Raw genomic sequence first — 20,138 nt, forward strand, 5'->3', positions numbered from 1 at the left:
GTTACATTCATGGGAAATGATTTATGTCAGATTCTTGTAATTTCCACAGATAAAGTTTGATAATCAAGTTCAGTATTTCTGGAACTTGTAATTTTTCATTCTGGTAAATTTGTCTGGAATGACAGTATAATTTCCCAATAGTGACATCACTTGCAAGGGCAGAGAACAGGGCACATGCATTTGTCTTAATGTCTTTCACAAGGTGTTTAATAACTGTTCACTGTTTTTTCATTCCGGGCTGTTTGCATGCATGTTGCTAGTGCTATTGTTCAGGAAAGATAGCTTTTTTGATGCATATTCAAATTTTTATGATGAAATTTGATGGCCCACAGAAAAGAGCACATGCATTTGTCTTAATGTCTCGTTCATAGTGATCAACATCTTTTCACCGTTCTTCACTTCAGGCTACTGTCACCCTGCACCCATGATCTAGAAAGCTTTTAATATTGATTTAATATCTTGCTTATGCTGCTGATCAGAAAAATAGCTAGCTCTGTTTTTAGTTGTAAATGTTATTAAACTTTTGCACCTTTTTCGTTTGCAAATCTGCAACGGTCAAATTTTTTTCTGGATCCATCCCTGTGCTGAACTGCTAATTTTTAAATTTTATATAGTATGTTGCAAGATTGTTGACAACGTTTATTAAGCATGAAATTATTTGAAAGCACTTTTGAATCTATGATTCAGTTTCTATAAAATCAAAAATTGATAAAAAAATTAATCACTTTTATCACTGAAAATCAAAATAATCACACACAAAATTGATTTAATCACAAGTCAATCACTAGTGATTATTAATCTCGTACACCAGTTACAAGAGTGATCTGTCCTTCGATCAAAGCCATGCTGAGCGGAGCTAAATTGTGACATCTTTTTTAAAGTGTGTGCAAATTATTAACATTTTACTAATCTTATTAGAATCTTTTAGCAGCATTTATAGACCAATAACACAAAGGGCCGTGACGGGGTAAACCAACCCTAAACCCTGACAAAATTTTGGCTAGATCCGCGCCTGATTTTCCTACTAACTGTGTCGTTCATAGGGTAATAGTATACTTCGTAACAAAGAAAGGTCATTGGCCTTGAAGTTCACGCTGATAGACCATGTTTTTCATAATTGTTTGGCTTTTCCCATAAGAACAGGACTGTTTACTTTGAAACTACACGATCTCAGCCTTGCAGAACTGCTTAGGTAGAATAACCACACGAAAACGAGATAGCTGCTATAGCTAACCAGTGTAGTTTCATCATAATACAGTTACATATACTTGTGCTCATGTTACATCAAGCTGTGTAATGAAATATAACAATCATATATTGTTACAAGTTGCAAGATTTTTATACGTGACAATTCATTTTAAGCAAAAGACAGTGTATACAGGGCCGTCACTAGCGGGGAGAAGGGGTGCGAGAGGGGGGGAAGGAGGGCGGCTCCCCTAGAAAATTATTGTCAGCAAATTTTCGAAAAGTAAAGTTTTTCGGATTTTGTTTTCAAAGTTCCGACAGCAATAGCTTTTGCAAACAGTGGCGAAGAGATAGGATAAGGCCGAAAACGTATCACACAAAAGCCGTCAGCAATTCAAAATAGGTACAGGCAGGAATATGGGTGTCGGGGTGGGCAAATGTGTCCCGAAAATTTCAAATGACTCCCTGTCGGCAGCCGGGGTGCTAGAACCTAGCAGACAACTGTCGGAATATCCAGGGCCATCTAATTCCCACCTAACGTTTGGGGAAGAGTTAATGTTTATTGAAAAACACTGCACGATGATCCTGGAGGAACAGAAGCTCCTGTGAGCAGGGGCGCAGAGAGGAGGGGCAAGGGGGCAAAGTTCCCCATGGCTTCGAGGTCTAGGAGTCCTCATAAAGTGATCTACTCCATTTTAAGAATGCAATTAATAAAATGTAGCAAACGTAGGCCTAAAAATAGTAAAGCTTTCTAAACGACTGAAAGAAACGATTGGAAGAAATATTTTGAAATGCACTTTAAGATGATCTAAAGGGCGTGGTCTCAAAAATTTATGTTCCTTCCGTTCGCAGGGGGCTTTTTTTGGCTTTGCCCCAAGGCATCCGAAACCTCTCGGCGGTCTTGCCCGTAAAATCTGCTTATACAAACTAAGGTTCTATTAAAACGTGCTGAACTATTTGAAAAAATGAGGGCATCTCATTGATGAAAACTTGACTTTCAAATAAAATCAAAGAAGGTAGTACTCTCAGATACTCGGGGCAAATAAAATTACAGCGAGAAAATCGAAGCAATGATTGACTGACGAGAACATACTCTTTGATGAATAAAATCAACTGCCTCAAAATGCCAGACCCAAAAATTGATAAAAATTAGGCCAGGCCCAGTTTTTCCGCAAATTTGTGACTGGCGCAGTTTTTACACAAACAATGACCTAGGTTTGCTTCCATATATATGTAAGTATATAGCTGAGTGGAATATGTTTTTGCAACTAGTATGCAATCCATGTAATATGCAATTTGATCCTAGGCCACACTTCTAGGCTAGTATGTTTTTATTTGCTAGAAGCAAATGAAATTTTTTCGAAGAGAAAAAATTCAATACAATCTTGCTTCTTCTTCTATTTATTGATAAGGTGCAATAATTAAGGAACCTGAAAGCTGCAAATCGCAATATTTTACGCTAACCACTCCGCTTGAAGTTCGTAAACCTCAACCTCGCATACTTGAAGAAATTCATTTCTGTTCAAAAAGATACTAACGTAACGACCCATCAGGACCTGTGGACAATCGAACTTTCTCAACTCTCCACTGACCAGTGTCCCGTCTTTTACACACAGTGCATTGTTTCGTCCGCCATTCGTCTTGTCGTCCCCAACACTGACATCGAATGGATTGATTCTGTGAGGAACCCAAGTTGCGCCATTTCTTATTTGGATACTTGTGACAGCAGCTTGCCTTGTAAGGTCCACTTGCCACCAGGGTACTATGTCATAATTAGTGATACTGCATCGCTGCCAGTCTCCAGTTCTGTCACCGTCATTTCCAAAGCTGGCAACTAATGGAATTCCTTGTATTGTAGATGTTGACGAATGTGTGGACGGCTTCTTATAAGCGATATTTTCTTGAACACCTAGAATCAAAGTGAAATTGCTAGGATTTTACTGCAATATCAGAGCTTATTTTTTAAGTCAAATCGCTCAAAGGGGCAGGAATCTGCCTTATTAATCAAACACTTTTATAACATTGTTTAATGTAAACACATTTGTGTATTTGTTACATTCTGTGATATTTTACATAACGTGATATAATATACAGTGTATGACATGATACAATTTTAAATGAAATTTTCGAGTTACAAAGACTTTTATGCAACTGATTTTATGTTGAATGCTATCGGATGATTTCGATTTTTACTCAGACAACATTGAGTCTTTTAAAGAAAATTTTTGGACTAAAACCTGTCTCAAGAAATTCTCACACAATAAAAGACATGTTTAGTTACAAATGTATGTCAGTCAAGGAAAAAGAAGTTTATACAAAATAAACTTAATTCTGAGACATTTTTTTTGACCTAAAAAAGTCTTTTTCATTTGATTCTAAATAAGAACTTCATCTGATTTTAGCTACGATATAATGCTGCCAGCTTGGAATAAATCGATAAATGCAGTTAAGTCCGTTTTATTAATTAAGAATAATTTTGAAGAATAATTTGTAGAAATCTTTCTTCAAATATTATTTGTCGTCTTGATATAATCTCAATAAAACATTTGAAGTATGATCTTGGTATGATATCAATAGAAAAATGTTCAAAGGTCAATGAATTTATTTTTGAACCATGTATAATTGGGGTTGCCATACCTATCAAGCTTTTTTCAGCCGGGGTTGTCATGAGATTATTGGCAAATTGATATCCAATCGTTGGCAGGTTACTATTTGTAAGTTGCATATGAGAGCGAAGATAAGTAGTTATTGTTGAATGGTGGTGTATATAGAAGAGATTGAGAAGTCCTTACTGCCCCTCCAGAAAATTAGAAAAAACATTGCCATTTGTATTTTGCCAAATGCATATGAAATATTTGAGTGGAGAGTTATAGCAAGAAAGCCGTTCAAGCTACCTGTTTTCAAAAGATGGTCATTGGAAAGATAAAAAAAACAACTTAAAATTTCAATTTTATTAATAATTAAACAGAAATTTAAAAAAGGGAAAATTTTTCCATGCTTCAACTCAAGAATAATTATATGAAAAAAAAGATTAACAAATACCTCGTTTCTTTGACCAAATAATGAGGTTGGATCTTTCGGCCGGGATATCTTGCTCATCTTTAAATTTATAAAAATAGTGGTTCTTAACATCCTTAGCAACGTAATAACATGTCTTTTCCATGCTGCATTGATGAAAGGTCTTATGAAACATGCTTGTTTTTATTTGTGTTGGGTTGTGTATTTCTTCGAAAACGGATTTGCTTGTACTTTGACTCTCGTCTGATTTGATTGAAGCAAAGTAAAACATTGAAAGAAGCAACGTCAAGAGAATAAAAACTCCCATTTTGGATAATAGATGAATTGAAACTTTCCCTGGAAAGAAAAATTTATTGCTTTTCAATTTGTTTATTAAACAGGTATAATATTGGTTATTTATAATTTTTTATAAATCCGGACACCTGCGCACGCAAATAGCAGATATATACGACAATAACAAAATAAAAACTTATTTTCATTTTGTCTGATTCCCTAATAAGAACTAAAGGTTTTTTATGTCCAGATGCGGACTTTTATATTTGATCCGCATTCAGTGTACTTTACATTTAGAAAAACTAACTTTTTTACAACTATTTGATTGTTGATATTTAAAAATCTATAACCTAGGTGCAACGATGGCTTAGTGGTTAGGGTCGCGGACGACAAATCCAGGGGTCTGGGTTTCGAGTCCCTGACGTGATTAAACTATCGCCCAGAGTGGGGGAAGTCACCAGGTTAATTTTTCAATCTATTTTACGAATATCAGAAATTTTTTGTAAAGACTCTTGGGAAATAAACTGGTCGAGTGTAAAAGCAAGAGTTGATAAAATATGTACGACCAAGTGTGTTGCTTACCGGGCAGAATGAGTCTGGGTTGCAAGATTGGATTCACAAGAGAAGGCCAGACTGGCGAGCAACTCAGATCAAACTGCTCATGAAAAGGCCTATGACGCTATTCATTATTCTATTTACGCGTCTTTGAAAAGAAGGGTTCAAACTCTCCTGATTTTGGCGGGAGCCTCCCGTTTTGAGAGTTCTTCTCCCGTTCTCCCGAGTTGAAGCCTAATCTCCCGCTTTCGGTAATTTTTATTCATCTGTTAAAAATCTAATTTTGAAATATATTGAGCAAATGAAGAAGATCTACATAAGTCTGTTAAGCCTGTCCACGTATCTACCAAATCTTTATTTCTTTTCTTTATATTAATCTTTCTTAATATTTGTTCCAGGTTATCAGAAAAACCATTAGCAAATTAGGGTAAAATGGTCCTCAGAATATTTTACCATTGTCAAGACTGAAGGTGGCGTTCTCTCATCATTTGGACCATTTATTTTTGGGCTGTCGGTGTACCAATCGCAAAGGCGGCCATAAAAAAGCCCCAACCGTTTCAGAGAGGGTTGAGAAAAAGAACAACGGCCTTCTTCCGCCGACTAGCAATACCTTGCTCATGCAAAAAATGCAAGCCATGCAGCCATTAACTTTTTTTTTCTTTCTTTATTTAAAGTTGGTACAATCTCTAGCTATACATACAAGCTAATTAAAACCAACTAATTTAAATTACCAACGCTAAATATAATATAAATCAAATATAACCGATGTTGATAACATATTCCTTGCCAAGATTACAAGTACAATTAAACGATGTAAATTCTGAGATTTTTTTCTTGAATATTGATAAAGTAGGGGAGTACTTTATCTCATTTCGAATTGAGTTCCATTTTTGGCTACATCTGTATGATACGGTATTAAATCCATATTCTTTGTAATGTGGCTCCGCTGTTTTGAATTAGGAGTTTCTTAAGTAATATGGGCATTCATTTATGGAAAATATTTCATCCATAAAAAGTGGATTCAATCCGTTAAATGTTTTGTAAATTTCTATCGCAAGATATTGTAAATTTTTCTTATGAGCAGTTATTGTTTTATTCTTTATTAAAAATTGTTCAAAAGTTGATTCATAATCATCATGAGCTATTCCCATTGCTCTTTCATGAATCCGGTTTATTCGATTATTACTTTTTCTACTGCAAAACATCCAAAGAAGAGGACAATAATTAAAATATGATAACATGAACGTTTTCATTAAAATAATTCGCTTAGATTTGTCCATATACGAAGCAATCCTGGCTAGAGCGTTTACCTTTCTCCCAGCTTCTTTACAAAAAACTTTAATATGTTCTTCTAATCTAAGTTGATGGTCTAGTGTTAATCTCAAAAGTTTAACAATCTTACTTTCTATTATAGTAGAACCATTTATTTGAATTTTAGATTGCTCTAAATTGGATCGATTTGCTTTGAATGTTATAAGCTTGCTTTTATCGCCATTGAGCACCAAAAAATTTTCATAAAACCATTTATTAAGAATAGCGGCTTCCGATTTTAAGTCGTCAGTTAGTTCATTCATATCGGTACTTGACAGCCAAATTGTATTATCGTCTGCATAGATGCATAAGTTGCTTTTGTTCAAATGCCGAAAAATATCATTTATGTAAATATTGAAAAGCAAAGGGCCTAAGATCGATCCTTGAGGAATTCCTTGCTTTGTATCAATCCAATCACTAAAATCTGAGTTTATTTTTACTCGTTGTACTCTTTTATCTAGATAACTATACATAAATTCCATTGCGTTGTCGCTGAAGCCATAAGATTTCAATTTGGCTAGTAGAAGTATATGGGGTAAACAATCAAATGCTTTTATTAAATCCATGAGCACTGCACCAGCCACATCTTTTTTATCAAGGCACTTTTTCGATCTTCAAAAAGTCGTAATAAAGCATATTGTGTGCTATAACCTTTTCTGAATCCACAAAGGGAACAATTTAACAATGATGTAATTGTAGATTTGATTGAATATTATTCTCTCAAATTCCTTTGAAGCTGAGGGGAGCACATTTATTGGTTTATAAATCTCTTTACTAGTTGAATCTTCTTTTTTGAAAATAGGGCACACATTAGCCATTTTCATAAGAAAGGGAAACGTTTTATCAGAAATAGATCGATTGAATATTTCAGCTAGTGGTCCAGAGACAACGTCTATTGCTACTCTAAGAACTTTTGGGGGGATGTTATCGGCTCCTGTTGATTTGTCTTCCTTTAGGTTGTAAATTATCTCTCTTACCTCCTTGGAAGTTACATTTTCAAAGTTAAACTTAGGAAATTGATCAAACGTTTCCTTGATTTTTAAAATACTACGGTGTTTTTCAAAGCATTTCAATTGATCTAATAGTGACGAGGCTGTCCTTTCGTCAGACGTCAGTCGTGTTGCACATTATCAGATAAAGGTCGGGCTATATTGAGGCTTTCAGTAATATTTACGAAGTGATTGTTCAACGTCTGTGCAGCTATTTTGCTGTCAGACAGGATTTCGTCGTTCTCTATCAGTATGATTTTATTTGCTTTTGCATTTTTATCATTTAATAAAGGCTGGATAGTTTTCCAGAATTTTTTATTATCGTTGACGAATTTAACATCTAAATTTTCGAAATATCATCTTTTAGTGCGTCTAATTAATTTAACACATCTATTTCTGACTTGTTTGTACCTCTCCCTATTAGAAACTGTTTTATTTTTGTTGAGCTCTCTTTTTGCCTTAGATCTCAGCATTATCAATTTTCTTATATCTTTATTCATGAAAGGCGCATTGTTTGCTCTTACTAATTTTTTCTTCAGAGGGGCATGTTTATCGAGAATTGAAATCAGAGTTTGATTGAAAACATCGTACGATACATTTTCTTTAGGTATTTTAGCTAAATTAAATTGAAGATCCTCGTTAAATTGATCGGTAGAAAAAGTTTTATAGCATCTGTATGAAATAGAAGTGGGATCAGATTTTACGAGATCATAGTTTCCCATGAAATGTTAGAAGAACCAGGTTCCATATTAAAGTCCCTAAGTATTAGAATTCTTTCATAGCTTCGTGAATAGAAATCCAATAACTTACCTAACTCATCAAGAAAATAGATGCCATTTTGGTTTGGAAGGTGATAGATTCCAATAATTATCCATTTTTGTTTTTTTAAAATAAACTTCAACGAAAATAGTTTCTATATCATTTGCTGGGGGATAACTAAAATAACTAATGCACGAAGAAAAGAAAGAGATGGTTAACATGTCTGCAATAACTTGAAAATACCTGGATATGGGTGGGGTGGGCAATGTCGCAAGATGGTTAAGAAATTGTTTTGAAAGATACCCTAGTCCTTGATGTTACCGGGTTCTTGAGCAAGGGCAAATTTTGTTTAGCCGATCTTGTTTGTTTACGTTTTGCCTATTCAGACGCTGCTGTTTATAGGTTGATTCAGTTCATGGCAATTTGACCTGTTCTAGATGTAGAAAATACTATTTTAATAGAAAAACCCAACCCACCAACTTGTAAGCGACAAAAATAAACTTTTTCAGAAATACAAATTATTTCAAATTTGTTTTCGATGAATTTCGAAAAAATCGGTTCAAAAAAAGCTGCAAATCAACATCATAGTATCAGGTGTTTTTATGGTCATGAGAAATGTATCGGCAATGCAACAGTAGAAAAATACAGGCAAAAATTTCATTTGCAACGAAAATATGCTTCACTCCTTGTTACAACATGAAGTTTTCTGTTAAATTGCTTTGCGAAAGTGCAAATCTTTCACAAAGCAATTTAATCTTTCGCGTGTGAATTACAACAAAGAACATTCAAGTTCAACCTGAGCGTTTAAACCAACGTATTCAGGTGTCTTTGCTATCTAAATCTTCTTTATAGCAGATTTTTCGCATTTTATAAAATCCTATAAAATAATGCAATAAATATATCAAGATAAAATAAAATTTTCTCTTCAATTGGGATAAAGGGATAAGGGATGTAATGGATAAAGTTATGCTTCATTATTCAAGGTTTATCACATGCACAGGGCTTTAAGAAATTACTTTTGTGGTTTTTAGCATCCTTCATAGGCATTTTATTTTAGTGCGGATGGACAAAATTCAAAAACTTCACGGGAATATTTTAGAAACTTCTAAATTTAAATTTTCAGTTGGAGCGTCTGTCTGAACGTAAATAAGAAACTTACCTAATCTTCAAAAAAAACTCCTTTGCAAATAGTTAGGTTAGATGATAATATTTGAGATTTGGGTAATACTCTGCAGTAACTTACTAAATTCTATAAATTTTGTAATTACTCTTTCTTTTTAGGCATTTTAAATTTTCGCTTAAAAAGGCCAAATCTAAGTCGTAGGCCAAAAAGAAGTTTTCCAGGCAACTTCACTTCACTGTGAAAAAGGCCTAGTTGGAAAAAATTGCCAGAAAAAGGCCGATCTGGCAACGCTGGAATGAATACGGATAAATTCTGTACAGTAGGATTAAACAACAGGATCTAAATTATATACTTTTACAACTTGTTTCTGAACTGCTAACTTCTCTTTTGATGAATTACCGTGTGAAAAAGCAGAGGCGCGCAAAGGATCTGTCATAGCAGCAGTCCCTTGGGCGATTCTACCAACCAGCGGCCGCAAGCAATTGTTGTTAATAATTTTCAGTGGCCTGATTATTGAGTTTATAAGAAGACTAATTACATCCATATAATAGCAATTTGATGATCACGGCACCAATGAAAAGGATATCATTTCGATCGAGATTTGAGCTATTAAATACAAGATAAGATACATTCAAACTAATACAAATATAGATCAGTAAGCTAACTACCCATATGGAAATTATAAGCAGAGATATTGGGCAATGTATCGCTTTATCAAATTCAATTATGGTACTTAAAGGTCTATGACGAAAAAAAAGAATGCAGCAACATCAACAAAGCATGAAAGGGTAACAACCGCAAGATGAGGAAATGAAGTTTTTAATAAGTAAGTGGCATAGATGTCAAATTATAAGAACAATATGTAATAAATTTAAGCTAATCAAGATCAGCGATTTTTTGATTAAGTCGTAGTGAAGTGAGTTGAGATCATAAAGGATTTGGAATTTAGAATTCGCTTTGATAATATGTGTACTGCAGCCGGTTAGTTTTACTTTATGCAATATTCCATAAACACAAAATCTTGTTATTATCTGTTCAAATCTTGGGAAAGATAAGTATCAAAATTCTGGCAAGTTTTGGAATGCAAAGTTGAATCCCGTTACGTGATGCTTTCAAGTGTGTTAAGGAAATATCTAGTCCAGTTTTGCGAATAATGAAACTGGATGAAATTAGCCAGATTTGATTTGAAGCGAATGAATTCGAATTGGACTTTAAGCTAGCTGAATTAGATTCCTTTGAATTAGACAGTCCGCTTACACACCTTTTCAAATGATAAGAAAAAAAATGCGCTTTGCGCTTCTACCTAATAACTAACATGATAACACTATACAAATGTTGTAAATGCAAAGATTTGAAAGCAATTTCAAGCGTGGATTTTTTTTAATCGCTGTGGTTTGGTAACTTATTGTATCCGTTTAGCAGCCGAATCAAAAACACGAACATTTCACTTTACCAATGTTCGTTTACGATTGAAACGAAATAGTTTCAGAATTATTTCTTCATATGATTGGCATGTTGGTAATGGCACGTTTTGATTTCAGCAAGTAAACAAATAAATTTTCTTTGTGACTACTTTACGGCATCCATGGAATTGTGGCATTCGAAAAGCTTTCCGTTATTTCGGATGACATTTTAATTTTACTTTAGACAATAAACAACCGATCTCCGATCTTTCAGCACTTATCAACACGGCGACGAGCAAGATTCACAGTATTGAATCATCGTCTCGTTTAAAAGTTTTTGGAACCTCTCCCGCTTGGGTGGTTGAGAATTTTGATAGTATTGGTGATATCATTATCAAATATGTCAGACAGTGGATTGAGTTACCAATCAGTGGTGCTACGCTAAACTCTTATATTACGCAAATCAAAATATAGCGCCAGCCTCATCCTTCCTTCCACGAAATTCACTCAATATGAATCTCAAACTTCACATAAATCCTGATGGCTTCTCTATGGAAAAAAACCAGCCACCATTCAAACATCTATATGACTAATAAAGAAAACTCATAAGAAGTCCTCAATATTGTCCGAAACAAACAAGAAGAAAGAATTCACCATGAATTAAAGTCTTAGGGTTTTATCATTTCATCAATATTTAAATCCTCCAGCCCTTGCCTTGCACTAGCTTCCTCTGGTCGGCTGTCCACCAGAATATTCTTTGAGACCTGATCTTGTCTTAGTTATTAACAATAATATTCTCTACCTTCTTGATCCAACTGTTGGATTTTAAAGCAACGTAAAAGTCAACAGCGGCCGCAAAGCGCAAAAGTATAGGTCTATCGTCTAGACCCCGTTTACACGGGAGAAACGGCCTGGATCGATCCGTAAATTTCGCTTGCGTTTTCACGGGTTCGATCCCAAAACATTATGGGTTCACACGGGATCGATCCCAGATCGGCCCTTAGGGAGGAACGCACATGCGTATTTCTTATGTCATTAGCAACTCGAATTCGAAAAGTGGTAATAAAATGTTTATTTGGAGCGACAAATAAATGGCCCTACTCTTGAAGATCAAGCTGGAGTACAAAACTTCAAAGTTTGCCGATGGCCAGGACTGGGAGGACTAGAAACTTTATAGCGGCCTGCCCAAATGAGGAGGAAGAGAGTGAAGCGTTTCCAACAGGCGACGCTGCCTCAATCTATATCGAGAATAAATCATTCCCATATATTGAAGATTGTTCGCTAAATTTGTCAATAAAGTTGTAAAAAAATTCCTCCATATTGATAGAAAAAAGCTCGAAGAACCATGTTCAAAGCACCTCCAATTGGATAATTTATTAGCCTCGTTTCCTTTCCGTGCCAATTTAGGATCGATCCCAAAAACTGGAACGCTTTCCAAAGGGAAACCAAATTAGCACGGAACCCGAGAGTTCCCGTGTAAACGGAAGGCCGATCCGTACCAGTTTGGGATCGATCCCGGCCTGGATTGATCCCGTGTAAACGGGATCCTTCTCCCTGTCATCATAATATCGTAAAGTTTACTCTGTCAACGTGTCCATCAGCCTTTGGCATTTTTGCTTCTTTTTTTGATTCGCTCTCTTATATGCTAAAAGACCTATAATTTGATAAAACTCTCTAGAGCCGGCTTTTATTAAGACTTTAAACTTATTTTTTAAAAAAACAAACCTTGACCTGATCCCAATTTCATTGACTTCTAACGCGTTCTCACTATAATGTTTAATGTAACTGTCATTTTAAGTCCATTTTGTTACTTGCTATTCGAAAGATCAGTCGCCAATTATACACTGCCTGATAAAAGTGAGGTGTAGAATTGTTTTTCTTTAAAGATATATTGAAGGAAAAGAGTCATAGTAATAAAACTAATAATTATTATTTATCTTTGAACATGGTAGATATACTGGAGGACATAACTATGTTCTTTTATTTCTTGCTAAAGCATTTTCATTTTACAACAAAGTTGCGTATACGTCTATCTGCCCACATTTTCCTCTCTCGCATCAATTGCTTGCGATTCACCGAGTCCTGATCTTGTCTGGAATGCTAACAATAGCATTCTCTATCTTCTTGAGTTAACATTGTACAACAAACATTGCAGACATTGTACAACATACTAAAATGTTGTAAAATATATAAACATTTTCCAGGTAATTGGCAGAGCCCGGTCGACTTTTCATCTAGCAGTTTTAGAATTGATCTACGGTGGAATCCTGATTTAACGAACCCCGGATATAACGAACGTCCAATTATAACGAACTAACTGTCTGGTTCCTTGGATTCTGCCTAACAAACTCTTTACCAATTCTCTCGGTATAACAAACCCCGGATATAACGGACTCTCGATATTGGGCACCAAATTTTGGTTCCCTTCATCATAATTACCTTCGATATAAGGAACTTTTCATGATTTTTTCATCTGTTATTTCTATCTATTTATTTTTGATGTTTATTTATCACTTTATTTTGGGGGAAATCATTATTGTCATCGGCACAACATGCTGATGGTACATTTCAAGCACTGGCTGATAGGCTCAGTGCATTAGATGATAGTTTGATTGCGTCAGAAATTACTGCGAATGAGTATACTGACACCAACAACGACTACCTTGTTACATTTGAGACACTGGCAATGAGCGACGACAAAATTTTATTGAGGGACCCAGATGGCAAAGCAAAAGAAAACAAATAAGAATGTGAAGTAATCTAAGACGTCATTCAGCCGCCAACTAGAAGTGAAGTGATACCAGATTTGCCAATGTCTGGTTACCAAATTGTAAGATGACTAACCATTAGTAATATTTGAACTCAGCTTGGTTTTTTTGGAGTAACATTTGCACAGAAGTTTGAGATAGCCTAAACAAGCCCTCCGAAGGCATGTACTGCTAAAAAACCTAAACAACGTGTTATCCCGGCATAACGAATTCCCAATTATAACGAACTATTTTCTTGTTCCCCTCAGAGTTCGTTCTATCGTGATCCCACTGTACATACAAACAGTCTAGGAGTACAAAGGTAATCGAGTTCTCCTTCTCAGACGAAAAATAAATATCAAAATAAGCAAGAACTTACTTAATGATTGTTCGTGTCTTTGCTTCTGCTTCTAGTTGCTGAAGTTACCAGCTGTATCAAATAAGTGATGTTTTGTTGTTGCATCCAGGAACCTTTAAAAGATAATCCAGGCTACTGAATACCACTCTTAAGTTCATTGAAACTGATTCAATACTTCCCTGACAACTGCTAAACAGGTGGTTTGTTTCAATATTACAGCAGGGGGGGGGGGCCAAAGAGAATTAAAATGGCAGGAATATTTTTTATCCTAAACAATAATAAGTGTCAAAATGGTACAGATTTCATGGTAATTTAGACATTTATATAAACATTGAAACACGCTGGGCATAGTAAGAACTATCTTCACTGAAAGTATGTAGATGGCTATGTACTCCATTTAGGGACCACGCACTCTTGATCATAATTAATTGTATAGCTTGTCAAAGACCACGCACTCTTGATCATAATTAATACGCTATACTTATTTTACTTATAATTTGCATTGTAAGTGGATTTGGCCCCGGGTAAGAAGCAGGCACACACCCTTCTTTCATACTTGTGGCAGGCGCAATATACTCAACAAAAGTTCAGATCTAATGCAACACAACAACGAATCCAAGCCAAAACATGAACTGAATGGAATTTTCAAATTGTTAGTCTCTCTATACTTCAAAGCCAATTCCAGTCCCTCTCCCTTTCAGAGCAAAGTATCAGTCTCTATAATTATCATAAGCCCATTCGAATAATGATTTTGATTTCCTTACTTTTATATTTAAACAATTAAATCCCCCTTGGCATTCACGCCTTTCCATCACCACCTGAACAAATAAATTTGTTCGCCTCCGTGGAATATTTTATTAAAGCTACAAAATTTTTTGTTTTAGTCATCTTTACGCAATCGGCTGAAGGTGAGAGCACATCCTTCGCTGTCATAGCAAAATTAATTTGCAACATTGATTAGGCCTATCTCATCAGTCTTATGAACGAAACAAGTTTTCAATTCTCCTTAGACTTGATCCCGGCGGCCTCAGTCAGTTGGACAAACGAATTATATGTGAGTTCCGAAAAACTCTGAGAAAGGGTGGTCTGGAAGCTAGAATTCTAGGACATAGAATCTTGAAAACAGGGTTGCTTTTTTAATTAGTCAGAGGAAACACAAAAAGGATTTACTGATATGATGTTACAGATAATTTTTTATGTAAACCAGTGGCATATTGAAGTACAATAAATTTTGCAATAGCATCTAGTCTTGTATATTTTTCCAAACCTAGATAAGAAATTTAGGTCTTTGTTCATGTCTTTGCTAGCATGTACTCATTGCAGGGACACAACTTTTGCATTTCATCATAAAAAGTAAGCAATGTAATGCAGTTATAGTTATGCACCATAAGGGATTGTTGTTAAAATCAAATTTAGTGAACTCTGCTTTTGGTATACCGAGATATAAGTTTAAGAAAAAAATGTTTCTAACATGAATTGGTATCAAAAATTCCTGCTCTAGCTTGAATATTCACAGTGAAAAGAGCTACACAATTTTGGCAAAGTCAAAGAATAGGGAACATTTTACGCAACCCAGAATCAGAGATAGGGGTCCAGTTTCTACTTTCAGAAATGAACACAATATACATTGGACCATTTGACTGTGCCTGCCAAGGATTTTATGCGGACCTTTCAGTGATGCATTTGTTGCTGACGATATGCTAAAGAAATTTTTTCGCGAAACTTGCATCCTCCTTCACAATTAATATTTTTCATCACAGGAGCTTGCAATTTTTGAATCAAGACCAAGTAAAAGTTTAAGGAAATTTCAGTGAATGGTCCTCCAACAACGCCCAGATTCAAGTTATTATACTAGCTTCTAAAGGCAGAATATCTGGCAGTGAAAAAATACACCAAATATATTTTTCAAAAAGGGGCACTTGCTTATACTTTTTGCAAAAGGTGGAGGGCTGTGCCCCCGTGGCCCCATTGCTCTTGCGGCCCTGTAACAAAGTAATCCAGGCTACTGAAAACCACTCTTACGTTCATTGAAACTGATTCAATACTTCCCGGACAATTGCTAAACAGGTGGTTTGTTTAAATGCCTTGGAAGATAAACTTACAGTGACCGACATGCAAAAACTTCCTTGCAAAAGTCTAAAAGAAAGCAAATCAAGCTGGGGCTTTGTCAGGGATGTTGAAAGCAATTCAGAGCAAAACAACTTTTTGTTGCCATACTCTCCAGACTGACTCAAAGCAAAATCAAATTTAATTCTTCAATTTTCTCTGCTTCGTATTTTTTCTTTTCAAAGTACTTGTTAACTGGCATGGTTACCCTAAAACTTATAGGCCAAGTCGAATATTCAAAGTCACAAAGATAAAGAAAGAGAACAATTTGATTTCCCTGAGCACAGTTTTGTCAATATGGGGCATATTTTGTTTTATGAGCTTCAGATGAAGTTCCAGTAGCAAATTGGGCATTGTTATAAAAAATGTTTGTCAAGTGACAGTTCCATGAAGTCCCTTCTGCCGCTATGTTCCCGCATTGCTGGCCACAGTAGAACTGAGTTAGATTCTTAGTGCCCCCTCATGTCTCAACGTGTCCCCTCGTGTCCTCTCGTGTCCTCTCGTGTCCTCTTGTGTCCTCTTGTGTCCTCTTGTGTCCTCTTGTGTCCTCTTGTGTCCTCTTGTGTCCTCTTGTGTCCTCTTGTGTCCTCTTGTGTCCTCTTGTGTCCTCTTGTGTCCTCTTGTGTCCTCTTGTGTCCTCTTGTGTCCTCTTGTGTCCTCTTGTGTCCTCTTGTGTCCTCTTGTGTCCTCTTGTTTTCTCTTGTTTCCTCTTGTGTCCTCTTGTGTCCTCTTGTGTCCTCTCGTGTCCACTCGTGTCCTCTCGTATCAACTCGTATCCTCTCGTGTCCTATCGTGTCCTATCGTGTTCCCTAGTTCCCTTCAGTACCCCCAAGTGTCCTCCAGCGACTCTCAGTCTCCCCAGTGTCCCCTTCTGTCCCCTAGTGTCTCCTAGTGTCACACAATGTTGTCGGAGTTTGATAAATCTGCTGCTCCCTCTGCAAAACGAAGGCCATGGAAAAAATCATTACAGTTTTTAGTCAACTTACAGGCCTACATATCTACATCTTCGGTTGCTTAGCAAAAGACTAAACGCGATGAATATTATTCTAGTAAACTTCGTTGAAGGAAAACCTTTGAACTCATTTTGAGTTTAAAAACATCAACAGTTGCACAGGAGATGCCTTTAGGATATTCATTCAAAACCATAAGATTTTCAAATAACACTGTGCATTCGCGTTGCATTGCGGTGTTTCTTATTTACTACACTACCAAGCTTTCTTGCTTCCTTTTCAACTGCGGGTGATAATTTCTGTATGTATCCTTAAATGGTTATGGAGAAATTGATTGGGAATGACATTGCCATCAAATCTGAAGCAGGTAACCTTTAATAGCAACTTTAAAGATATTGATAGATTAATGTGTATGTTTAAAATCAGCTGCGTGTCGTAGTATTCTATCAATTAAACTCGAAATAAGTTACAATTCGGCCACCGATGTGGTTCTTTAAAAATACAATGCAGCAAAGAATTTGTGGGTTCCTGGTTTGAAGTATTCAATTCAAAATGGAATATTGGAAATGACAACTTGTAGGAAATGCAGGGTCATCTTTCTGAAGTAGAAGCAGGGTCATCAAGGGTGCGATGATGCAATTGAAATTATAATTTTCTAAAGCCCTGTCCCTGCCCAAACAAATCAAATCGTTATATATAACGAACTCTGAAGGGAAACAGAAAATAGTTCGTTAGATCGGGAATTCGTTATGCCGGGAGAACACGTTGTTTAGGTTTTTTTCGTAGTACATGCCTAAAAAAACCTTTGGTTGGCTTGTTTAGGATATCTCAAACTTCTGTACTCATGTTACTCCAAAATTCCGCTGTACATACAATCAAAAAAGCCACTTTTGTGTAGACAGAAGGAGTTCGTTTTCTCTCTTGGATTCCAGTGGTAATTTTTTTTAAGCATGCGGCACTGATTAGACAATTATACCGGCCTTGTGTTTGCGTTTTTCTGATTGGCCTATTTCAATAAACAACTCAGTATATATTTTTCATCGTGTTCTTTCGGACCCTTATTCTGATGTTTTATACTCTGACTGAGTTACATCGGACAAAAAAGCTTTAATCATGTTGTGAAATGTTTACTTTTTCCAACACCATTATTCAATAAATACATTAACGCCAATAGTATATATCTACATTTTCAATAGTTATTTACAGATTTTTGTAAACATGTTCTTTCAATTAATGAAGCTAACTTTTGCGAGATGCTTCTTATACAGCCTGAAGTTGAAATTTTCACCTTTCCATTTACTTATAGGCATCTTGGAAATTGGAAGACTTACTGATTCTTTTAACTCATTTGGCAATTTATTCCATAATCTGGAACGCAGAAAATATATACTTTCTAAACTATATGTGGGTTTTCGTATTTATTTCTCATTTCTTAGAAGCTAATTAACCTTTCTTTGATATAAATTTTGTTCATAAAGCTTGGGTTGAGATGTAATTTTGTCTTTTAAACTTCAGTCAATAGTAACTGCCGATTTAATATGTCAACAGAACAGACAATGTTTTTTTGTAGTAGTGTTTTGAATCCGAAACCATATCTTTAGATGCGATTCGCAAGGCTTCCTTCTGGATGTGCTACATCTTATTATTCAATTTTCATCCACAGAAGATCCAAACACAAAAGCAATTATCGAATAGGGATAAAAAAAGATCCTCATGTATTGTTGTAGTTTTTCAGAGTCCAGGTATAGTGCGTAAATTTGTTGCATAGATTATATAAGCGTGGTTTAAATGACAGAGCTTAATCTAACTAGTGTCCCGTATCTTACCCTAGTGTTGCCTAGTGTCTCCTAGTGTCACACAATGTTGTCGGAGTTTGATAAATCTGCTGCTCCCTCTGCAAAACGGAAGCCATGGAAAAAATCATTACAGTTTTTAGTCAACTTACAGGCCTACATATCTACATCTTCGGTCGCTTAGCAAAAGACTAAACGCGATGAATATTATTCTAGTAAACTTCGTTGAAGGAAAACCTTTGAACTCATTTTGAGTTTAAAAACATCAACAGTCGCACAGGAGATGCCTTTAGGATATTCATTCAAAACCATAAGATTTTCAAATAACACTGTGCATTCGCGTTGCATTGCGGTGTTTCTTATTTACTACACTACCAAGCTTTCTTGCTTCCTTTTCAACTGCGGGTGATAATTTCTGTATGTATCCTTAAATGGTTATGGAGAAATTGATTGGGAATGACATTGCCATCAAATCTGAAGCAGGTAACCTTTAATAGCAACTTTAAAGATATTGATAGATTAATGTGTATGCTTAAAATCAGCTGCGTGTCGTAGTATTCTATCAATTAAACTCGAAATAAGTTACAATTCGGCCACCGATGTGGTTCTTTAAAAATACAATGCAGCAAAGAATTTGTGGGTTCCTGGTTTGAAGTATTCAATTCAAAATGGAATATTGGAAATGACAACTTGTAGAAAATGCAGGGTCATCTTTCTGAAGTAGAAGCAGGGTCATCAAGGGTGCGATGATGCAACTGAAATGATAATTTTCTAAAGCCTTGTCCCTGCCCAAACAAATCAAACAAGGGCACAAAACATCATACAATATTGTTTGATAGAACATGCTTTATCGGTGTAGCCATCATGTTTTATTGTGTTCGGAGATGTTTAACAATGTTTGCAGGGGCGTAAATAACGGGGGCGGGGGTTCGGGTTCTGTCACCGAATCTTCGACAATCTCAATTTGGGTTGTGACACTCAATCTTCGACTGTTCGGTGGGCAAGAAGATCTTATAATACAGCACTGATCTAGTATTTATATCATGTTCCTGTTTTCCCAATTGTGTCAACTCTTTGCTCGACAAAGTGCATCCTTTTTTCCCTTTATCGATTTTCCCTCGGGACTTTCATCAATGTATAATACCTTCCCAATGCCAACTTTATTCATGAGTGATTGATTCAAGCGATTCAATGTCTTGATTTGCTTCGTTTGTTGTTCAGCGTTGAAAAACAAAAGGGAACTGGTGGGACCCATCGTAGAGTGTGGGCCTACATAAGATTAGAAATAGCTATTTCCAAGATAAGTTATTGGATGTAAATTTAGGTTGAAAAACAGACCAGAATTGTAACTTCAGAATTTTCCCAACGTTCAATGTAATCAAAGACGTTTAATGTCGTGCTACACGTCCAATGGACCTAACAGTCAATGCGCTGTATGTTCTGCTTTACTGATAAGCTGGCCATTCGAAAATAGAGTTAGGTAGATAAGTTTGTAAAAAGTACTTTTTGACATCAGTTACCCCGTTTAACATTCACGTCGGTTCCTTTCGATGTTTCGGGGTGAACGG

The 20,138-nt window shown here is 35.8% G+C and overlaps 1 protein-coding gene across 1 annotated transcript; it reads right to left on the bottom strand.

Moving 5' to 3' along the window:
- Window positions 1-1,221: 1,221 nt before the first annotated feature.
- Window positions 1,222-13,893, bottom strand: LOC135680977 (fucolectin-1-like). The gene is made up of 3 exons (XM_089113408.1): window positions 13,743-13,893; window positions 4,228-4,539; window positions 1,222-3,094 (listed from the first exon to the last, which is right to left on the bottom strand). The coding sequence occupies exons 2-3, from the start codon at window positions 4,508-4,510 to the stop codon at window positions 2,640-2,642; spliced, it is 738 nt and encodes a 245-aa protein (XP_088969534.1). The 5' UTR covers window positions 4,511-4,539; window positions 13,743-13,893; the 3' UTR covers window positions 1,222-2,639.
- Between the last annotated feature and the right edge of the window lie 6,245 nt (window positions 13,894-20,138).

Source organism: Rhopilema esculentum, chromosome 17 (assembly GCF_057945365.1).
Source record: "Rhopilema esculentum isolate cy_ngs chromosome 17, ASM5794536v1, whole genome shotgun sequence".
Classification (NCBI taxonomy): domain Eukaryota; kingdom Metazoa; phylum Cnidaria; class Scyphozoa; order Rhizostomeae; family Rhizostomatidae; genus Rhopilema; species Rhopilema esculentum.